Genomic DNA, 19,456 nt, shown 5'->3' with positions numbered 1-19,456 from the left:
CTTAATTCTGGTAAAATCCTTACTATTATTAAGCAAATACTCATGACACTGCAGACACTTTAATGTCATCAACATTAGAGTGGTAAGATCCTGAATGTTATATGCCATGTTCCTGATTCTTGTTGTAATCTTAATTCCATTATTCCGTTAAATGACCGACAGAGTTTTATTTTAAAACAGTTCATTGTGTCCGTTAATCAAACCTGCGTTTTCTGAATACCCATTGACTTGGAGTGTGTAGCCATCTCCTGCTTTCAATTTAAATGAGCTAGAATAAATATTTTTGTGCAGTATTTAAGTTAAAATTTTTAATTCTTTAATCATAGTTGGGAAAGCATTACTTCACCTGTCAGTTTTAGTTATCAGACTTCCTTCTTTGGTTACCCTTTTTTCAGTTGTTATCGTATTTGTTAGGTTCCTTACTTTCGTTTTCAATAATAAGTAAGAAATAACCTTGTGTTCTCTGGCACATAAAATATTAGGAAGGTGCCGTGTTTCTGCATGCTGTTACTTGTACTTGACTTTCCACTTCAAACAACTGCATGATGAAAGAGAGGTTTTGTTACTGTAAGTTGTCACTATCGACTTACGTCTTTTTTGGCGTACGATGAAATTCATTTGGTTCATATTCTTCTAAATTTAAAAAGAAAAGCGCGGTACTTTAGCTATATGTTACAACACAGTTCTATGACTTTGTAGATTATGCTTTAGTTTGCTTATTGTGCCTGTTAGTGTTGCCAGTGTCACTTTCTTCTTGACTGGCTTGAGGACCAATTTTCTAAACGTTTTTTATTTGCGCTGAGAAAATTTTTGCGCTTTTCGTCGATTTGTGTCACTACATGCAAATTTATTTTTTCTCCTCCAAGAGTTTCATTCTATTTTCTGAAACAAAGACCAGCATACAGTACACGTTCTTAATCATTTTACTTCGAAAAATGCGATTGGGGCTACTTTGAAAAATATGATTGAGAATTCGATTGGTTATACTCAGGTCAAATTGTACAAAGCATCATTTTAATGCCACTATGTAATGTTATTGCAACTACTGTATTGTAGGACGTGCAAAATAATATATCGTTATTTGACTCTGATTTTGAATGTCTTTTGAGTGAGTAATATTGCCCGTGCCATTTATACCATTCAACACCATCTGCGTATGAATGATGTGGGCCTCCCAGATATAATCCATCTGGGTTTGTGCAATGACATGCGTTGTACCTCCCAGCTCCATTATATAGTGAGGCACAACTAGAAGAACTTGCATCTCTTTGTCCCTTGTCGAAAATTTCGAACCGTTGTGCCTTTCCAAACAGTCTCCTAAAATTATTCTCCTGTTATGGGAACCCATGTTTATGCAAACATTTGAATTTGTCATTTAGTCACAAAGAGACTGGTGTTATTCACCCTTAGCCATAATCATTCAAATGACGTACAGCTTTTAAATACTTTACCTGCATTGCCTGAGTATCCAGAGACACTTAAGACATAACCAGTTCCTTCCCCAACTTTGAACGTGCTGAACAAAAAACATGCAATACCTTGTGTCAGTAACTTCATAATTGTTTGCATATTAAGGAAAAATGGTTTCAAAATAAAAAGAATAATTAAAGTGGAACAACTCCTTGCACAGCTACCTGTATTTTGCGAATCTTGTTTCTCCCTCAAAATACTCCATGTCCACTCTCAGTTCGTATCTTCTCTTTGATGTTAGTTGGTACAGAACTTCCAACCCTGTGCAAAGAAAAGCGTTAGTACTAACGTGTTTGCACACTGTTCTGGGCACTTTTAGGACTGAACGAAAAGATAAAAAAGTCACACAAAAAAAACAATCTAGGTGTGAATACTGTAACGATTAAAGAAAGTGAAATATTATGATACTGATTGCAAAAAACTTCTGGCATGAAGCATTAAATCATCCGGATTTATGCTTTACCCATCCAAATTCTGTATTCATATCCCCAAATCTGTTCACATAATCGTTCCAGTACAGATAAAAAATTTCAGATTCGGCGATTCGGCGCTAAAACGTCTAAACGAAAAAAAGGAGCACAAATTGCCTTGACTACACTACAGCAGTCATAACCTAAAACACTACAAGTAATACTGGAAACTTACTATCCATCCTGGTAGATCAGTGGTAGAATCACAGTATACATCAAGAGGTTTAGTACGATCATGGAAGGGATAAATTGTGTAAACTCCACTTTCGGTTACTCCGCTGTTCCAAACTTTCTCACAAGTCGTGTTTTTGTGAAGATCTGCAAACATGTGCAAGGTTTTGGTTGATAACAAAACACAAAAAGAGTTCAATGTGTTAGGTCGCTTGAAATTAGTTATGTTTTAACTACTTAACTGCACTGCCAAAACAACGAAGTTTGCGGTGCATAATGTGAGTTTGAATCGATATGATCAGCATTCTATTATTTTTTTGTTGTACCGGCGTCTGTAACCTGGTTTTCGTTTGGTGATGCCTATTGTGATTCCTACAAGTGTAAGTTAACCGATGTGAAACTTTGCGTTTGTAACACCAAAGTAGTTTGCATAGGCATGTAGTACAGCGATAAATTTGCAGTTTTTCTTGCCTTTCAATGCATGTACTTGTTCCTGCATTGCACCAAGCCGTTTTTGCATGACCGTCATCACATTTTCAAGATTGTTTAAATCCTCACAGCTACACGACCGAGGTTCATTTAGACAGAGTGTTATCAGACACTGCTGTTGTCATCATTTCTTCCGCCAAAGATGCACCTGTTACGGCAAACCAAACTGCTAGAATTCGTACAAAACCCATCACGGTTTCTGTCAAAGTAAAAATAACCGATCATTTGGCTAAAAAACTACAACTAGCATCGCGCAGAGACAAACAAACTCTTGGTCATTTATTAGCTGTTTCTACTAGACATAATATAATCTATACAGACCTCTTCTGGCAAATGTATTTGGAACTGACGTTGCGACGTCCTATGCAGGTCGCCTTCCTTAGGGCAAATAACACTGAATGTGCGTAGTAAAGTGCACGATGAACAAGGGAATAAATAAAAAAAACTCATTGTCAATGTATTAGGTTCATTTTACGAGCTTTAATTTACAATTCGATGTGTGTACCTATATCGTCGTAACTAATGTACCTCTCCTCCCCACAGTCAATTTACGACATTACTACACTAGCGCAAAGAATATTTTTACGCTTTTTATAACTTCAAACTTTGTTGTAATAACTTTTTTCTTGAACATTTGAGATGGTTTGGTTTAGCTACCTACTATTAAAATGTTATTCTTTTTGTCTTGTTTCTATCAAATCAGATTGTATATGTACGGCAGGCTATTTGTTTTTTAACTACTTTTATAGTGAATTTGAACTTTTATTCAAGTACACTGTTGTATTTTAGTTTTACGTGGCAGTTTATAGCTGTTTAACTGAGCTTACGGCAGTAATAAATTCTCGACCAGGGAAAAACCATGTGGAAATTTCGATGACGTTGTAAATAACGACGTGTCAATATTTGGTTGTGATCGAGGTGTTTTGCAACTGCTTTTGAAGTTGATTTAGGATCCTGTAGTGGTAAAGTTTGGAAGTTGTTTGTAATATCCTAAATATACTAAGTATGCCATTTGGCATGTACAGACTTGTTTTTTCAGGCAGATTTGAACTTGTTTTTAGACTGATTTGGACTTGTTTTTTAGTACAAGTATGTTAACTTGTATTATTGGATTTTAGTTCGTGTGTTATGCGGTGCCTGTCGATCGCAGGAGGTCTAAGCCACTTGATCATGACTCGAGCGTTATCGTGAGAACAACGGTATTTGCTGAACAAAAGTCGTTCTATTGTTTTGGGTAACTAGTGTATTTGAAACGAGTTCTTACCAATTGAACGTTCGTTTGCAAAAGCGACTAAGTTCTGAAACGTTTTTAACATCAACTTCTGTACATTACCATAGCTGATACCTGTATTTTGCGTATCTTGTTTGTCCCTCAAAATCTTCCATGCCTACTTTAAATTTGTTTACATGTCCAGATATAAATATTCAGTTGTGCCTTCGTCTTATGGTTTGTGGCCACGATAGAGACTAATTTTATTTTAAACCCAAATTTTACCATTGCCTTCCTCTTGTAACAACTAGTGACAAACTAATCTTCATACAATTTATCAACAGGATCCATAAATAGCGTTTTCACTTTTTTTTATCAACACCAAATTGAAATTTTCTATTGTACCTTATTAAATTGTTTTATGTATGATTATTATCATCAATGAATTAACCGAACTTGATAGAAATTATGATTGCTGCAAAAACCCTACTACTTGGTTCTGATTTTGAATTCAATTCTTTTAAGCGAGTAATAGTGTCCATGCCATGTATACCACTCAACACCATCAGCAAAAGAGTGATGGGGTCCTGCCAAATACAATCCGTTTGGGTTGGTTTCGTGGCAGTAGTTATACCACCAAGCTCCTTGGAATTTTGAGGCACAGTTGTGTGGTGCGTGGTCTTGGTCCTTGTCTCTTGTTGTAAACTTCATTCTGTTATGAATTGCCATTGCATCACCTGTACATTAATCACAGTTTTTTTTTAATTAAAATGTATGTTTACTTGCGTGGGTATATCAAACCTGCGTTTCCGGAATACCCATTGACCTGGAGAGTGTAGCCTATTCCGTCTCCCACTTTAAATGTACTAGAAACAGATTTGGGCCGTGGAATATGAAACGACTGAAAAGTTTTTTATAACAACTCTAGATCACCAAAATAGATACCTGTATTTTGCGAATCTGGTTTGTCCCTCAAAATCTTCCATATCTACTCTGAGTTCGTATTCTCGCTCTGAAGTGAGTTGGTGCAGAGTTTCCAATCCTGTACAAATATACAGCATCAAACACGGTGTCTACATTATTTCGAGCGATGCGCCAGAATGGTCCAAGTAAACACAATGCTATACATTGAACAAATGCTACAAAACGAAGGGTGGTGTAAAACTGTTTTTTTTTTCAGCATGTTACAGCTACTATTATTTTGGTTAAGGTTCGCAACTGAAAACTTCTGTGTCATAAAATAAAAACCACCCTTCATTGCGCTGTGCGTGCTTCAAATACATTACATGCCTAAATGAACTCCATCCTTTGAGTTTGAGACGTAATGGCGAAAGTGATTTGTTTGCTCATTTTTGTACACTATACACTAAAGACGTGTGATAACTAGTTTCATTTTATCGAAACGAACAAAAAAAATGATACAAAAACAAGAACATTCTGTAGTAAAATAAACCAATTAACGTGGATTTTTTGCAGGTGAATAAAAGACATACCCATCCAAAACTCTGCATTCAAATGTCCAAATCCACTCACGTAGTCGTCCCAGTACCGATAAAAGTTTTCAGATCCATCTATTCGGCGTTGAAAGGTCTGCAAAATGTCACTTAGGCAAATCGACAAACTTCAAAATTACAGTCGACAACTAAGGTTTATTTAGAAATACGACGGAACCTCAGTTGTCGATTCAGAGTTTAGATCGAATATTTAAAATTCCAACACTGACAAAAAAAACTTACTATCCACCCTGGTAGATCAATTGTAAAATCACAATATACATCGAGAGATTTGCTGCGGTCATGGAACGGATAAATGGGGTAAACTCCACTTTCAGTCACACCGCTTTTCCAAATTTCCTCACAAGTCGTGTTTTTAAGGCGATCTTCAAACAAAAGTGTTTAATTTAAGGTTTGGTTGATTCAATGCAAAACAATGTGTGATGTTGTCATGCATAAATCGTCTTTTTTGGCCTGGAACTAGTATTTTAATGTGCTTGTTTATAGTTACAGAAAGCAATATATATTGCGCTTTAGTGAAAGGTTTAAAACAATCAATGTCTTGTAATAGGCACAATGTTGTTAAATCTGCTCAAACCCCTTTGTTCTGTTTTTCTTGCCTTCCAATCCATTAAGCCTTCCTGCATAACCATCACCACCTTTTCAAGATTGCTTAAATCCTCACAGCTACACGACTGAGGTTCATTTACATTATTGGGTACTGCTGTTGTCACCATTTCTTCTGCCAAAGACACACCGGTCAAGGCGAACCAAACTACTAGAATTCGTACATAATCCATCGCGTATTCTTCAATTAAAAAAGCTGATCGTTTTGATAACAAACTACAGCTAGCATGACGCAACGATAGACTTTCTGCCAATATGTGAAGTGTTTTTGAACTTTGTTCTGCGATCTGATGTGTACATAGCTATAGCTGAATTACCCCCTGCACGTTTACCAAGAGGAAGTATTTGTGCAGTAGCAAAATGGAAAATAATTTTAGGCATTTCATGACGTACCAACTTAGTTTTATTAACTATTTTCTCATAACTTGAACATTTAAGAAAGATTATTATAATTTCCTTTTTTACTCTGCACATACCTTATTTATTTGTTTCTGTGGTGTTTTATAACTACTCTTGCAGCGGATTTGGACTCCTGCTCCAGTGCATTGTTCAATTTCAGTTTTTATAAGGCAAATTATAGCTGTTTATTTGAGCTTCCGGCAGTAATAAACTCGCGAACGAGATAAACCATTGGGAAATTTTAAGAAATAGTAAACAACGACATGTCAATATTTGGCTGTGATCGAGGTGTTTTGCAACTGTTTTTATGGTTGAATTTTGGACGTGTTGTGGTAAAGTTTGTGTTTGTTCGTTGCTTTAGTGCTTATCAGTAAACTGAGGTCAAAGTTTCACGCTCTATGGCTGTCGGGCTCAGGGTTGTAGGTCGAGCCGGATTCAGGCTAGGTTTCTTAAAAACAACAGGAATGATTTGGGTTTGACTTTACGGTTTGTATCAGTATTTTTTAACTAAATTTAACTAGCTAAGTAGCCAGTTGCAGGACCTAACCTAATGTCAAAAAGCCCTAAAACGCCCTGTTCAAAACCACTTGTCTATTGTGTTTGTTGTGTTGGTCTTTCCTAGGGCTTTAATACCTCGTCGATCAAACTTTCGGGCCTAATTGAGCTTTTCCAAAACGATTTGTGTTTGGGATGGGTTTCGGCTCTAATTTTAGGCCTGTTTACAACGTTGGGCAGGCTAACGTGACGATGTGAAAATAATGAAAAATAACTTTTGTGCGTAACGGTTATGGTAGGTTTGCGGTTGCTATCATTGTTTTAACATGAAGATTTTTCATTAACCCTCAAATAAACAAGTCGTTTAAACTGATTACATTGTTGTCATTATGAATAGTTGTGTATTAGCTATAATTTGTTGGGACCAAGAGCTACAATCGATTGTTGGCAAATTTTGGTTTTAGTTTCATACTTTGTTTTAATATTGAATATCCGTTGTCGAGCGAAAACAATTAAATGCTCTGTTCTAAAACAATAAACAAATGATGCGTTTTGTGTCTTTGCACGTATAACGTCAGCCTTCTGCATACTTTCACTATAGCACTTGTCTGTCGACTCCCTAGCCATATATGATAACGTGCAACCCTTGCATTTGAAACTCTAACATCTGAATGAGTTTCCATACGTTCTACTTTTGTTTGTTTGTAAGTTCGTTTCTGTTGCTAGTGCACATTGCTATTCTCGGCTGATTATTACATGGTTGCGAACAAATAGGCAGTTTCTTGCTTTTTTCCATGTTTTGCCCAAGTCTCAGTGCGGTATTTGACTTTATTGACGTTAAATTACATTTTACAGGTTACGCAAAGCACAATCAAAGATAAAAGTGTATTTTGCTTTCTCGTCTGATCATTACATGGTGGCGGACATATTAGAAGTTTCTTAGACGTCTAACTGACATATTTTAACTCTGTTGCGATTTTTTTAGAATCCTAAGTAAAGCTACTGTAGTGAAAGCTTGTTGGTGCTGGGCAAAACACGGGTCTGCGTTATTCAACTTTCTTAATAATTCCACTGTCACAAATGTTCTAGACCGCCCCATGACAATATCCTGCGACCCAGTTACAACGCATTTCTGTACGTCTGGAGTCTATCGTTGCAGGCGCTATTGTGTTGTCATTGTTGTAGTGTCCCAATTTTATCGCGTCGCCGTTGCCCGTTGCAGAGTTCATTGTTTTATTTGTAGGAAATGGTCACAGCGAATTAACGCATTTTTCCCGGTCATTGTAATGCAAGACATATAAGCGCCCCAATCTAATGATTTAAAAAAGAGACATATAATATAAGATAGAATTGAGAGATAACTGAAAAGTAGTGCTGGATTGTTTGTTTGTTGTTTTGATTACGTGTGGTTGGACGTGAATAAATGTAAAAGAAAAGTGTTGCTGCCGATCAGAGTACACTAGCGTTAGCTGTTAAGGAACTTCCGATAGTCAGTCCCAAACTTTTGCGTACCCGTGAAAACCGGTACGTGACATCTGGGGCTCGTCCGGGAACTGACTTAAAAGCGAAGTTGAACACTAACCCTTGTAAGATCGGCAATGGCGTCTGTAAATCGGTACGTGGAGACGGGAAAACAGTTGGGACTTGTTGACGAAGGCTTGCGTCGATACGTCGATGAGCAAATGAATAAGGAAGAAGAACGTGAGGAAAGGAGGTTTAACCGTGAAGCCGAGCAGATAAAGCTTGACGCCGAGGTCGAGCAGAGGAAACTTGACGCCGAGCAGAGGAAGCTTGAAGCCGAGCAGAGAAAGCATGACGCCGAGGTCGAGCAGAGAAAACTTGGCGCCGAGCAGAGGAAGCTTGAAGCCGAGCAGAGAAAGCATGACGCCGAGGTCGAGCAGAGAAAACTTGACGCCGAAAGGGAAGAACGGCGACAAGTCCGCGAACACGAGCTGGCTATGAAGAAGCTTGAGCTTGATCTGGAAGCTATGAACCGCCGTAGAGAAAAAACAAACAAGGAGAAAGTCGACCTGGATCGTGTCCACCTGGTGGAAGATGAGCAAGAGCGCATTCCAGAACCAATGAATAAAAGGCTTGTGACAACTGCTGTTGAGAGGACGGAAACCTGCGGTTCAGTGGAGCAAAACGTCAAATCGCTAGACGAGGAAAATAAGGATTTGTCGCAGGGTCGCATTGAAACGGAAGTGGAGATATGTGACAAAGAAGAGTCAGGTTCTGTGACACAGCAAGCGACGGAGCAAAACGACACGATGCAAACGAAGACCGGCGGGCAAGACGCAGACTTGTCGCAGGAGCAGGTCAATATGCAATTGCATACAGAAGAGGGATGCGGGATTGTTGCTTCAATACAAAAGACGACGGAGAAGAGCGCCATATCAAACACAGTCGTCGATGTGCAAGATCAAGAATTGGTTCAGAATCGCCCTAGTGTTGAGGTGCAAATGCTGGATGAGAAACAGTCTATTTCTTCATTGCAACAAATTCTCGAGGAACCAACTGATGGCAGTCTCGGTTTAGCGCCGACCAGTGAGTGCAACTTCCAAATCACATTTAGCCCTGTCCTGCCGTGCATCACAACCCACCTACAGATGGAACAACCAATGCAGTCAGGTGACCAATTTGCGGAATCATCTTTCCGAGATTCCAAGCCATGTTACTTCCGGGGGGATTTCCACACGTTGTCCAAGTGCAGAAGTAAGCAGAAAGAAACCAAAGAAAGAAAACATTGGATAGAGAAAGCAATACCTTCAGGATGCAAAAGCTTTCACTTTCGGGTGACACTAATGAGTTGTGAGAACATTTGTGCTAAATTGCGCGAAATTTTCTTGTTTGAAGAAAATCTCCTTTCAAAAACGGGGTTGTGTCACAAATGTTCTAGACCGCCCCATGACAATATCCTGCGACCCAGTTACAACGCATCACGGACAATTTCTGTACGTCTGGAGTCTATCGTTGCAAGCGCTATTGTGTTGTCATTGTTATAGTGTCCCAATTTTATCGCGTCGCCGTTGCCCGTTGCAGAGTTCATTGTTTTATTTGTAGGAAATGGTCACAGCGAATTAACGCCTTTTCCCGGTCATTGTAATGCAAGACATATAAGCGCCCCTATCTAACGATTTAAAAAAGAGACATATAATATAAGATAGAATTGAGAGATAACTGAAAAGTAGTGCTGGATTGTTTGTTTGTTGTTTTGATTACGTGTGGTTGGACGTGAATAAATGTAAAAGAAAAGTGTTGCTGCCGATCAGAGTACACGAGCGTTAGCTGTTAAGGAACTTCCGATAGTCAGTCCCAAACTTTTGCGTACCCGTGAAAACCGGTACGTGACATCCACTTTAAAACAATTCAATTGGGTCAATTGTAACCAAGCAAAAATATGTAATAAAATGCTTTCTGCAAACTTGTCCTATGGAGTTATGGATCCTAAATATATTCACACACCGTTACTGTTTGATTTAAATCGCATTTATCCAACGTTTTTTCGTTTTGTTTTTGGCCCAAGACTGTGATTTACCCACTTTGTGATTTACCCACTTTTTTTTAGTTTAGGCTGTTGTCGTCCATATAAGACTGAAGTACGTTCCATCGATAAAAAATCGGCAAACGGTTATTAATCGATCATTTAGCTTGGTTTACCGCGCTCTTTTAATAGTTGATTTAGGATCCTGTTGTGGTAAATTTTGAAACTAATTGTCTGTAAATGTACTTTTGTGGAAGTTTTTGGTTACCGTTGTCGTAAAGTTTTGATGCTCTTTGTTACATGGCAGTTACTGGGCTGTTATACAAGCTAATGGAAATGTTTGGGTAAACAGACAAAATTTAATGGTTTAATCACGTTCACAAACGGCTAAAAAATATTTGCCCATGGGAATTTCACAACTCGTTTTACGGTAGGGTTGGTACCGTTGTAAAGTTTGTATGTGCTTAGATTGAGCGGTAAAATCTTTTCAACAAACTGGTCAACTGAAGTTTTATCAAAGTAATGCAGTTTGTGACGAAGCTGAGCGAACGAAAAAGTTTAATTGCTCCTGAAAAAGTCTTGTAAATATTTCTCTTTCCGATATTTCACCGTTTGGTTGATGGTTTTTGAAAGGTAAATTTCGCAAAGCACTCTTTTTCGACTAACACAATCTATTTATTCAAACTTTCTGTTTACTGTAGTATTTTTAAACCACTTGTGCTATGCCAAGGCTTTTTATCTTGCTGTCGCTTTGTTTAAAAAAACTTTGCCTCTGTAAACTAGAGTCGTCTAAATTTGTTTCCGGTCAATGCAAGTTTTCTTGCTTGCACTAATTGGTTGTACTTTTTCGTGTCCACATTACAACTTTAGCAATAACTACTATAAAAATGTTAAAAACATAATTTTCTTGCAATACTAACAATAGCAATAATACGGTTTCCTTTACGTTAAGCGATTCGTGTTTCTTCTAGAGGTGTAAAGCTTCAATTTTTATAAAGTCAGTTGCCATTCCTTCGAACAGCACATTTGGTATTGTGCCGTACTGTGTTGGAATACTGTACTAACTCCCCATCACCAGGTTGTACTTTTACCCATTGTTGCCTCCAAGCGGCTGGAATTAGATGCGCGTTTTCCTTGTTAAACTTTTTATCAAATACTTTTCGATAGTAAAGTTCTTCTTTCGTCTGAGGGGTGTTGTGGGGAAAGTTGCTTGTTGCCTTTTTGACGTCTGTATCTCTTATCTTAAACGAAAAAGTTAATGTTGAGATCAGATGTGTACAAGTCTGTCAGGTTTTTTATTAGTTTGAAAAACCATTTGCTGCGTTTTTATTGTCAATAAGTTTTCATGTGACAGTTAACAAACAATCTTTCATTTTGGCATATTCAACTTTTTCGTGAGTTTTACCGGAATTAAGAGTGGCCGTCCTTAAATCGTTAAAGCCTTTACAAAATATATTTTGTTTTCGTTAGACACCTTTTTAACAGCAATAAGGACATGTTATTTGTAGTGCAGCCATAAAATCTCTCCCTCACAAACGCGAATACAAAAGTACCTCCACCAGTGACTTTCGGAGATAGTCATAGCAATGGTTTTCATTTGACCCCATTCCGTCTCCGAACCCTTCTTTTTCTCTCCACAATATAAAATTCGGAATAATGTTCATCTCTTGAAACGCCAAACGTATTGGATACTTAGCGTGACCTTTCTAAAACCATAATTTGTGTTTCATTGTTTTTGTTTCAGAAGTCTATTAGGTGCATAATTTGAATTATAACTTTATTTCTTGCATTCACTTACATTCGGGCATCGCATTTCTTGTGGCAGCGATAAGTAGTATGACGAAAATGCATGATCCAGAAAAGGGACTCTTACTTCTAAACCATGCGAGGAAGTGCATTTGTCTGTTCTTAGTACATCGTACAAGTGGATGTTTTCCAAGAGCCGCCTACAAAATCTGGGATGAATTTCTGGTCACGTAATTGCAGTATACTACTCCTATGTCACTAAGCCTAGTATACTACTAGTATGTATTACCTGCTCTCTTTGTCTCCCTCGCTTGGTGAAGGCTGGCTGTGAAAGTAGTTATAACCTTGTGCGAGTTCGTCCGCGCCCTCTCCTGACAAGATTACCACCACGTCGGTGTGTTGACTAACGTATTTTGACAACAGGTACATTGCTATGTACAAAAAGGTTGTTTGTTTTGTGTTTTGCGGCCAGTTAGTCATTTAGGTAAACTCACGAACTGAAGGCCTCAATGTGTTTGCGTCATACGTTTCCGTTGCAAATATGACGTCATCAATAGCTTGTACTGCGTCTTCATGGGATATGATATACTCATGGTGATCGCTGCCAATGTGTTTGGCAACCTCCAAAAAATAACGTTTTGCTGTACTATATCGTGTAAAATTTGGGGATACAATAAAGACTAATTACTTTTCTGGCTTGAACAAGGTCCGTACTAGAGTTGAAACCGATTGAAAATGTGGTTAGTTTTTCTGCACCTTCAGCCTTAAGTTTTAGCGCTGCGATTCCGGCGACCAATGATGAGTCTAGACCACCTAGAATGCCAGACATAGTTTGTACATTATGGTCAATCATCAGATAGTTAATCATACCCGATAAAAATACTCCAACTTTTCTGTCCGACATCAATCTCTTCTCGACAGCATTAGTCAACAAAACTCGTATATTTTGAAGCACCGAAGAAAGCGAAGAATTTTCTGCATTAAAATTGTTGTTGTTTTGCCTTCCAATGTTATTGAAGGTTATGCATTGCACAATAATATAAAAAACCTGCCCATTATTAACTTTTCAAGCAGGTATTTGGCACTATACAACTTACCTTTTAGACACAGGTTCTGATACTTGATATACACCGGTGTTTTACAAATATTATGATATTTTTCTCGTTTTTCTTCGGTTACTTGACATTTCAAATTGATCTGGAACTCAGCATAATGTGCTGGTGGAAACCATTGAATCTGCTTGCCTTCGACATCTACATCCATTAGCCCTAAATAGAAAAATTTCTACATTTAAGTTAGGAGATAAGCAAACAAGTCATTTTAGTGGCAAATCAGGGCACTGCAAAAACCAGTATTTTAGTCGTCGCGCTAATTCAGACGCAGTAGCTGTTTCTAACCAATATAAGGCAGAGATTTAACAAATTCCAGAACCATCATTATTTTGTGCCCTAATTCTGTTTACAACTTAGTTACAACTATGTTTGTTTAGTGTGCTTGATACTCAATTTTCAACTTAGTACTTTAAACTAAGTTAGTTAAAACTTAATGCTGAGAAAATGCCAACCTTTCAATTCTGAGCAAACTCCCAACATTTCTTCAGTCATGAAGTAATACATAGGCCGAACACCGTAGAGGTCACGTGACAAGTATATTTTTCTTTCCATGACATCGAGAATGATAAAAGCAAAAACTCCGTCAAGTAAACTACAAGTGTCCTGTGTAAATTTGTTGTGTTGTTGTGTTTTTCTGCTTAGCTTATTTGTACATAAGTGAAGCTAACTAAACTATGTCGGAATGTTTAACATGATGTATGTAGGAAAAAAATATGTATAGGCCTACACAAAGACAATTGTGCGAAGCTCACCTTAATTCCTAGTTTTTTGTATAAATGAAGGATAACTTCGCAATCTGAATCGGTTTCTGGGTCGATGTTGAATTGATGTAATAACTGTTTTAAAATGTCTGGGTAATTTAGTGTTTGGTTACTTTAGTAGTGTTTTAAACTTAAAGATTTGCATCAATGTGTAAACCGTTTTGTAGTTGTAGATTTCTCCATTGCAAAGCAGCGTCACCTCTGGAAACTTTGATAGTCTCATCGGCTACACAAACAGTAAGTAATATTTATATGATATAGCTCCTTAAATATTTCCAACCTGTTTGCCGTTGCTTTCATGTCCAACGATTCGCAATCGGTAAAACGCCAAACTGCACAGAATATTCTCGAACGTTTCAAATGTGGAACAATCTGGCCCGCGATGGGCAATGCGATCTGCGCATGCGCGGTAAGCATTACTGTTTTTGGAACCAAACAACCCCCAGATCCCACACATAATACACAGATTTTATGCTGCACTTTATAAAATATTAGATAAAATTATATGCTTATGCCCGTTGATATCGCAAGATCAAAGTTTAGTATTTCAGCTCTGCTATTGTTCATTTAAAACATAACATTAAACGTCTGGAAATTATTGTCGACAAAGGAAACCCTCTACAAGACACTGATGTTTTCTCTTTGGTAGCAACTTATTTCTATCAAAGACTATTTCTACGTAAATCTACACGTTAACATTTAACTACGTTTGCGTTGTAACTGTAAGAGGTTCTTGTTTGCAAAAATCTTTTTATATGTATGAGCAAATCGATGTCAAACGGAAATGTGACGAGTTAACAGCTTGCTATCGACATTTGTTGTGAAAACAAACTTGGCTGCTTTGTCCGAACGATGCGCCGTGTCCTACTCGAAACTAATTGCTTGGCTGTAAAGGTCATTGGAAACGGAATGCTGCTTAGGTCTTCACGGCGGTGGTGTGATTTTTTTAATATTGCTTAACTCTAACTTACTGACCAATGAAAGTAAATCACCCCTTGTTTATCTGATTAAAATGTTTACAATCAAGTTAATCAACATAATCCAATCGATCCTTTGCATTAGTGGGTGCCAAACCTTGCTTAAATAAAGGTATAATGCAATAACATTGACACAAAAAAGTACGCAGTGCACATTGGTAATGAACAATATGTTTGGTTTAAACAAGAAGGAACACCAAATAAACGTTTAAATGAGGAATGAATAAACAATGAAAGAATCTTTTCGGCGATATTAGCTTGTGATTTCCAAACCAATACAATTATAAAACAAACACGACGCATTTAATAATAATTAAACGTAATCAAAGCATTTAGAAATATGTCTCAGTTTTGCACTACCACTAGACGGAAATCGCATGCATACGTCCGTAAAATTAGAACATGTTCTATTCGTTCGAATGGCATTGCGATAACGTCCGTCTTTTCCGTTTTTGGACAGAACGCAAGGTACGCAGCCTGTGTATATTCCGTCGACGGACCGGAATTTACGCGCGTGTACGCATGACGGGCGAAAACGGATACTGTGTACAGCCACGTTTATGTTTCGATGAATTTGTTATCGGTTAGTTTGTTAAAAAATTATTAATTGAAGTTATTACTGGGCAACAAAAAAATATTTTTTTACTGGTGTCCGTAATGTTTTAACTGATTTTGACTAATTCTAGTGCCCTGATTTCAAAAATGAAATCGGTTTATCTGTATCACGTCTAGTTTTCCTGTTATGGTACATCCACGTTTGAAAAACAATCTATATGTATACACTACAGTGAAACTGGTTTTGAGTATTTTATTTGGAATTAACGTTATTGCAAGAACAAAATTTCGAATTTAATTTTAAATGTAACAGGTGGACACTCCTAACAAACAAAATTATCAACACAAAAAAACAAAAAAATGTTTTAAATTTGTAAGTTTTCAGGTATATCAGGTATAGGCCTACACATGTACTTTGGTAACTTTCGGAACTGACTGGCAGCAATATCGTCCCGTTTAATTGACCAACAACAGTTAGCCAGGACCACATTATTCCCTCTTCCCTGACACGTTTCGTTTTACTGATATCCTGCTGGAACCTTTCAGCTTAATTCTCATCATTTATATCCCCTAAATTTTAAGGGAAGTGTAGCTTTATACTCATTTTCATACCGAATTTTTCAGACCACTTAATAACTTAGTTATGTACTCTTTCTAATAATTTCAGTCTCTTTCTACTGTGTTTGTCCATTACTGCAATATTCCAGTCAACATTAGGAAGTGGGGCCCATGGCTTGTCCTAAACCCCTTAAGCCACATCGAAGTGTGCAAGATATGCACATTTAACACCTTATAGATGACCTAGCCATTATTAATTTTAGTTTTACCACCTTGCTTTACTAGTCTGAAAATCACTCCATAAAACACGTATAGCTTAAAGTTACCGCTAGCCTGCACCAACCATTTTTAGACAGAGCATAGGCATAGAACGCATATTCATGCTATGAAACTGACTGCACTGTAGAAAATTGAAGTGTATAATGTAACAAAACTTTAACAAACACATAAAAGCATGATTTTAAAGTCATTAAATCAATATGGTCATCAATTTTTGATTTTGTAAATAACTTAAAAAGTTGATCTGATTGAAGAAAACCGTAATGATTTTTGAAATCAGCACCCCAAAATTAGTCGATATCAGTTTTAACATTAAAGACACCAAAAATTGTGTTGGCCAGTGAATTATTCGTGATATAGTTGTATACCATATTTTAAACCAAATCATACAACTACTATCCCTCACTCGATATGTAAATAATACGAACAGAACTACAACCTTTACCTAAATCTCGTTAAATCCCGGAAATGATCGCTCTTCTTCGTTTGTGTGGTAAAAAATTCTGTGTTTAGGTTTTTGAAAAATATCACTGGGTGGAAACAAAGAGTCAAACGCATTTATTCGCTGATCGGCAACGCAACTTTGGCAGAATTACCGGAGAAAAAGAAATCACTTGATCTACGACAGAGAGGTTTAAACAAGAAGTAACTGATCTTACAAATAATTTTAAACTTCTTAACTTAGGTTTATAAGTTTTTTTTTATTGCGGTGAGCATGTTAAAAATCGCATACTATGCGGTTGCTAAAAGTGGGCTATGTGGAATTTTTCGGGAAATATTATGTGGTAGGCAGAACCCTATTTAAAATCGGGGAATCCTGTTGCCAGGTAGAAGATGCAGTAAAAACTACAAAATGTTTCGTCCGTGCTGATAAGTTATCTGAGCTTGCGGGTAGCATTCATAACCAAAAAAGAAACAAACAAGCTAAAATAAAACTGTGGCACAATATATCAAAACCCATGGGGAACCACCCACGTTCTTGCACAATCACGTATCATTGGCCCTCGACTGTAGCCAAAACACGTTTAGATTTGAAAAACTGTCAGTTTCGAAATTTAACATGTGCAATTTACATGCGCATTTTGGACACAAAACTCTAATTATCTACTTGTCACTATGCACTTAATGTCTCTTAGGCTGAATTCAAACACCGCTTGCACGCCAGCACAAAGTTGTTTTTTTTACAGCCAGCGTATCCGCCAGCGGGCGAGCGTACGCTTGCAACTCAAACCCATTTGTGAAACAGAACATTATCTATGAATTAAATGTTTAAATGTGGATCCAAAATAGAAACATTAAATGATGCACCGACGAGTTGGTTGCTTCGGGGTGATTTGTATTATACAATGAAAAAACAATACACGCGCTTTCGCTTTTTTAATATTACACAAAGTTATGAACAATATGCTATACCCAAAAACACGTGAAACTTCTTGTAACACTCATACACGCTTTTACGTTTTCAAATATTTGCAGTTCAAAAGATGACAAAAAATGATACATTTCTTGCAAACATGGCAGTAAAGGGGCGAAATTTTGTTGCCTGATATAGAAAATATTGACATGAAAATGGGATTGAACAGAAAAAGGATTCGTTTAAAAATAAGACGATTAGTTTTGCCTGCCCTTCAGAAGAGGTGCATATTGTTTTACAGTGCATTTATACAGTTTTTTTGTTGTAAAAATTCTGCGGTATATGCTTGTGTTTGTAACTTTACGTTTACGAAGCAAAAAATTGCGAACAGTGATTTTTTATCATGATCAGTAGTTTTTTCGCGTAGAACACTTTGCAGCAAAATAAGGCACAACACTGTGAACTTCATGTATGGCAGTCGATTTACAATTACAGATTAGGTAATGGTATCCAATCATGAATCACTGTACATTGCGGTATAGATTAGGCGTTGTAGGATCCCAGATACGCTTTACAGACCGGGCAACGATGCACGGTCTTGTACATAGAGTCCATAACGAATGGAATCCAGCAGCATAGGAGACCAGTAAAAAAGCATAAAATACACGCCCAGACGTATGCATCGCTCTTTAACTCTCGTTCTGTGCTGGTTTGGACTGTTTGCATGCATTGATGGCATGTGGTTGTGACTGGAGTGTCTCCTAATATCGCTTGGCCAACACCCTGGACTGTAACGTGGGTCAAAACCGCTGGTTGGGCTACTTGAACGGCTGGTGTTGGATTGACCACTGGTGGTGCCATTGTGGCTTCCTTTGCGTCCAGATTATTTGCAACCGACTGGGGACTGTTGACAGCTGTGTCGTATGCAGGTGGCATATTGTAGCTGCCATTCTCTGGTGCATGTGGTGCCTCCATTGGTTTGTATTGAAAGTCCTTGCCTAAAACACTAAGCTTATAGCTTGGGTAAAACTAATCGTTGTATCTTGGAATACTTAAAAATTAAAAGTGTTAGTAAAAATTGGCCTTTTGTAACATGTAGGGTTTTAACATACGTTTGAATATTTAAAAACTGTAATCCAATCAATCAATTCATATCAACTTTAATTGCTGTTTATATAAAAGGAACGAAAAAGAAAAGACGATTGGCGACTGAACAAATCATGATATGGCAACTTGCAAACTGTATTTATAAATCTGTAAGTTGCACTTGTCATTCCACGCTCTGCTATCATTTTCCTCCAGTCGTTTACCATGTCGGTCTGTTACCCATCATTATAACTACCAAAATACTTCTTCGACTTGCATACAAAATATATCGTAACCGGTAATGAACTAAACAAAAAATCAAATTCGTTTCCCTACAGGCGACTGATTGCTTAACATTTGTTAGTGTTGGTCTATGCAAAATACCAAACAATTCAATATTTTTGTTTCCCAACTTTATTGCTGCTGTTTAGCCTAGAACTTGACCGTTAATTATTATTGGTAAAATTCGCCTGGCCACGTATAATATCAAGCAGAAAAGAGCCTTGATACTTCAGACTTGTCGTCTTGTGACCAGAACTAATTCTCTGAACGTTTCCTCAATACTGACTCGTTTTTTTTTGTCAACACGCTGTGGGTTGGCTGCTCGGAGCTACACTTATCCTTTCCGCTCGGAGCGAGAGAAGAAAAGAGAATGAATGAGAGGCGTTACGAGATTGCTCGGTGGTTTCCTAAATTTGCTCTCACCGAAACTGCTCTGAC

General features: G+C 37.5%; 5 protein-coding genes across 6 annotated transcripts; 1 reads left to right on the top strand and 4 right to left on the bottom strand.

The window, feature by feature from the left end:
- Nucleotides 1-847: 847 nt before the first annotated feature.
- Nucleotides 848-2,640, bottom strand: LOC145237776 (microfibril-associated glycoprotein 4-like). Its single transcript, XM_080100758.1, has 6 exons — nt 2,583-2,640; nt 2,116-2,258; nt 1,934-1,964; nt 1,635-1,731; nt 1,452-1,516; nt 848-882 (listed from the first exon to the last, which is right to left on the bottom strand). Exons 1-6 carry the CDS (start codon nt 2,638-2,640, stop codon nt 848-850), a joined length of 429 nt encoding a protein of 142 aa, XP_079956884.1.
- LOC145238381 (microfibril-associated glycoprotein 4-like) lies at nt 1,939-6,397 on the bottom strand. 2 transcript variants are annotated; one of them, XM_080101524.1, is made up of 9 exons: nt 5,902-6,397; nt 5,547-5,689; nt 5,304-5,400; nt 4,756-4,852; nt 4,612-4,676; nt 4,364-4,547; nt 2,583-2,748; nt 2,116-2,258; nt 1,939-2,029 (listed from the first exon to the last, which is right to left on the bottom strand). In XM_080101524.1, exons 1-7 carry the CDS (start codon nt 6,101-6,103, stop codon nt 2,706-2,708), a joined length of 831 nt encoding a protein of 276 aa, XP_079957650.1. In that variant the 5' UTR covers nt 6,104-6,397; the 3' UTR covers nt 1,939-2,029; nt 2,116-2,258; nt 2,583-2,705. The 2 variants fall into 2 exon arrangements, with proteins under 2 accessions (XP_079957650.1, XP_079957649.1); XM_080101523.1 differs by having other exon boundaries at nt 2,583-4,547.
- Nucleotides 6,398-7,977: 1,580 nt separating this feature from the next.
- LOC145238379 (uncharacterized) lies at nt 7,978-10,097 on the top strand. Its single transcript, XM_080101521.1, has one exon. It carries the CDS (start codon nt 8,423-8,425, stop codon nt 9,827-9,829), a length of 1,407 nt encoding a protein of 468 aa, XP_079957647.1. The 5' UTR covers nt 7,978-8,422; the 3' UTR covers nt 9,830-10,097.
- Nucleotides 10,098-11,111: 1,014 nt separating this feature from the next.
- Nucleotides 11,112-14,149, bottom strand: LOC145238380 (asparagine synthetase [glutamine-hydrolyzing]-like). The gene is made up of 10 exons (XM_080101522.1): nt 13,919-14,149; nt 13,619-13,769; nt 13,152-13,322; nt 12,925-13,029; nt 12,743-12,867; nt 12,549-12,675; nt 12,344-12,485; nt 12,107-12,254; nt 11,862-12,014; nt 11,112-11,549 (listed from the first exon to the last, which is right to left on the bottom strand). Exons 2-10 carry the CDS (start codon nt 13,716-13,718, stop codon nt 11,307-11,309), a joined length of 1,314 nt encoding a protein of 437 aa, XP_079957648.1. The 5' UTR covers nt 13,719-13,769; nt 13,919-14,149; the 3' UTR covers nt 11,112-11,306.
- Nucleotides 14,150-18,193: 4,044 nt separating this feature from the next.
- Nucleotides 18,194-18,625, bottom strand: LOC145237775 (lipopolysaccharide-induced tumor necrosis factor-alpha factor homolog). Its single transcript, XM_080100757.1, has one exon. It carries the CDS (start codon nt 18,623-18,625, stop codon nt 18,194-18,196), a length of 432 nt encoding a protein of 143 aa, XP_079956883.1.
- Between the last annotated feature and the right edge of the window lie 831 nt (nt 18,626-19,456).

The sequence above is a fragment of the Phallusia mammillata genome, chromosome 7 (assembly GCF_965637545.1).
Source record: "Phallusia mammillata chromosome 7, kaPhaMamm4.hap1.1, whole genome shotgun sequence".
Classification (NCBI taxonomy): domain Eukaryota; kingdom Metazoa; phylum Chordata; class Ascidiacea; order Phlebobranchia; family Ascidiidae; genus Phallusia; species Phallusia mammillata.
This window is presented reverse-complemented; position numbering and strand designations above follow the sequence as displayed.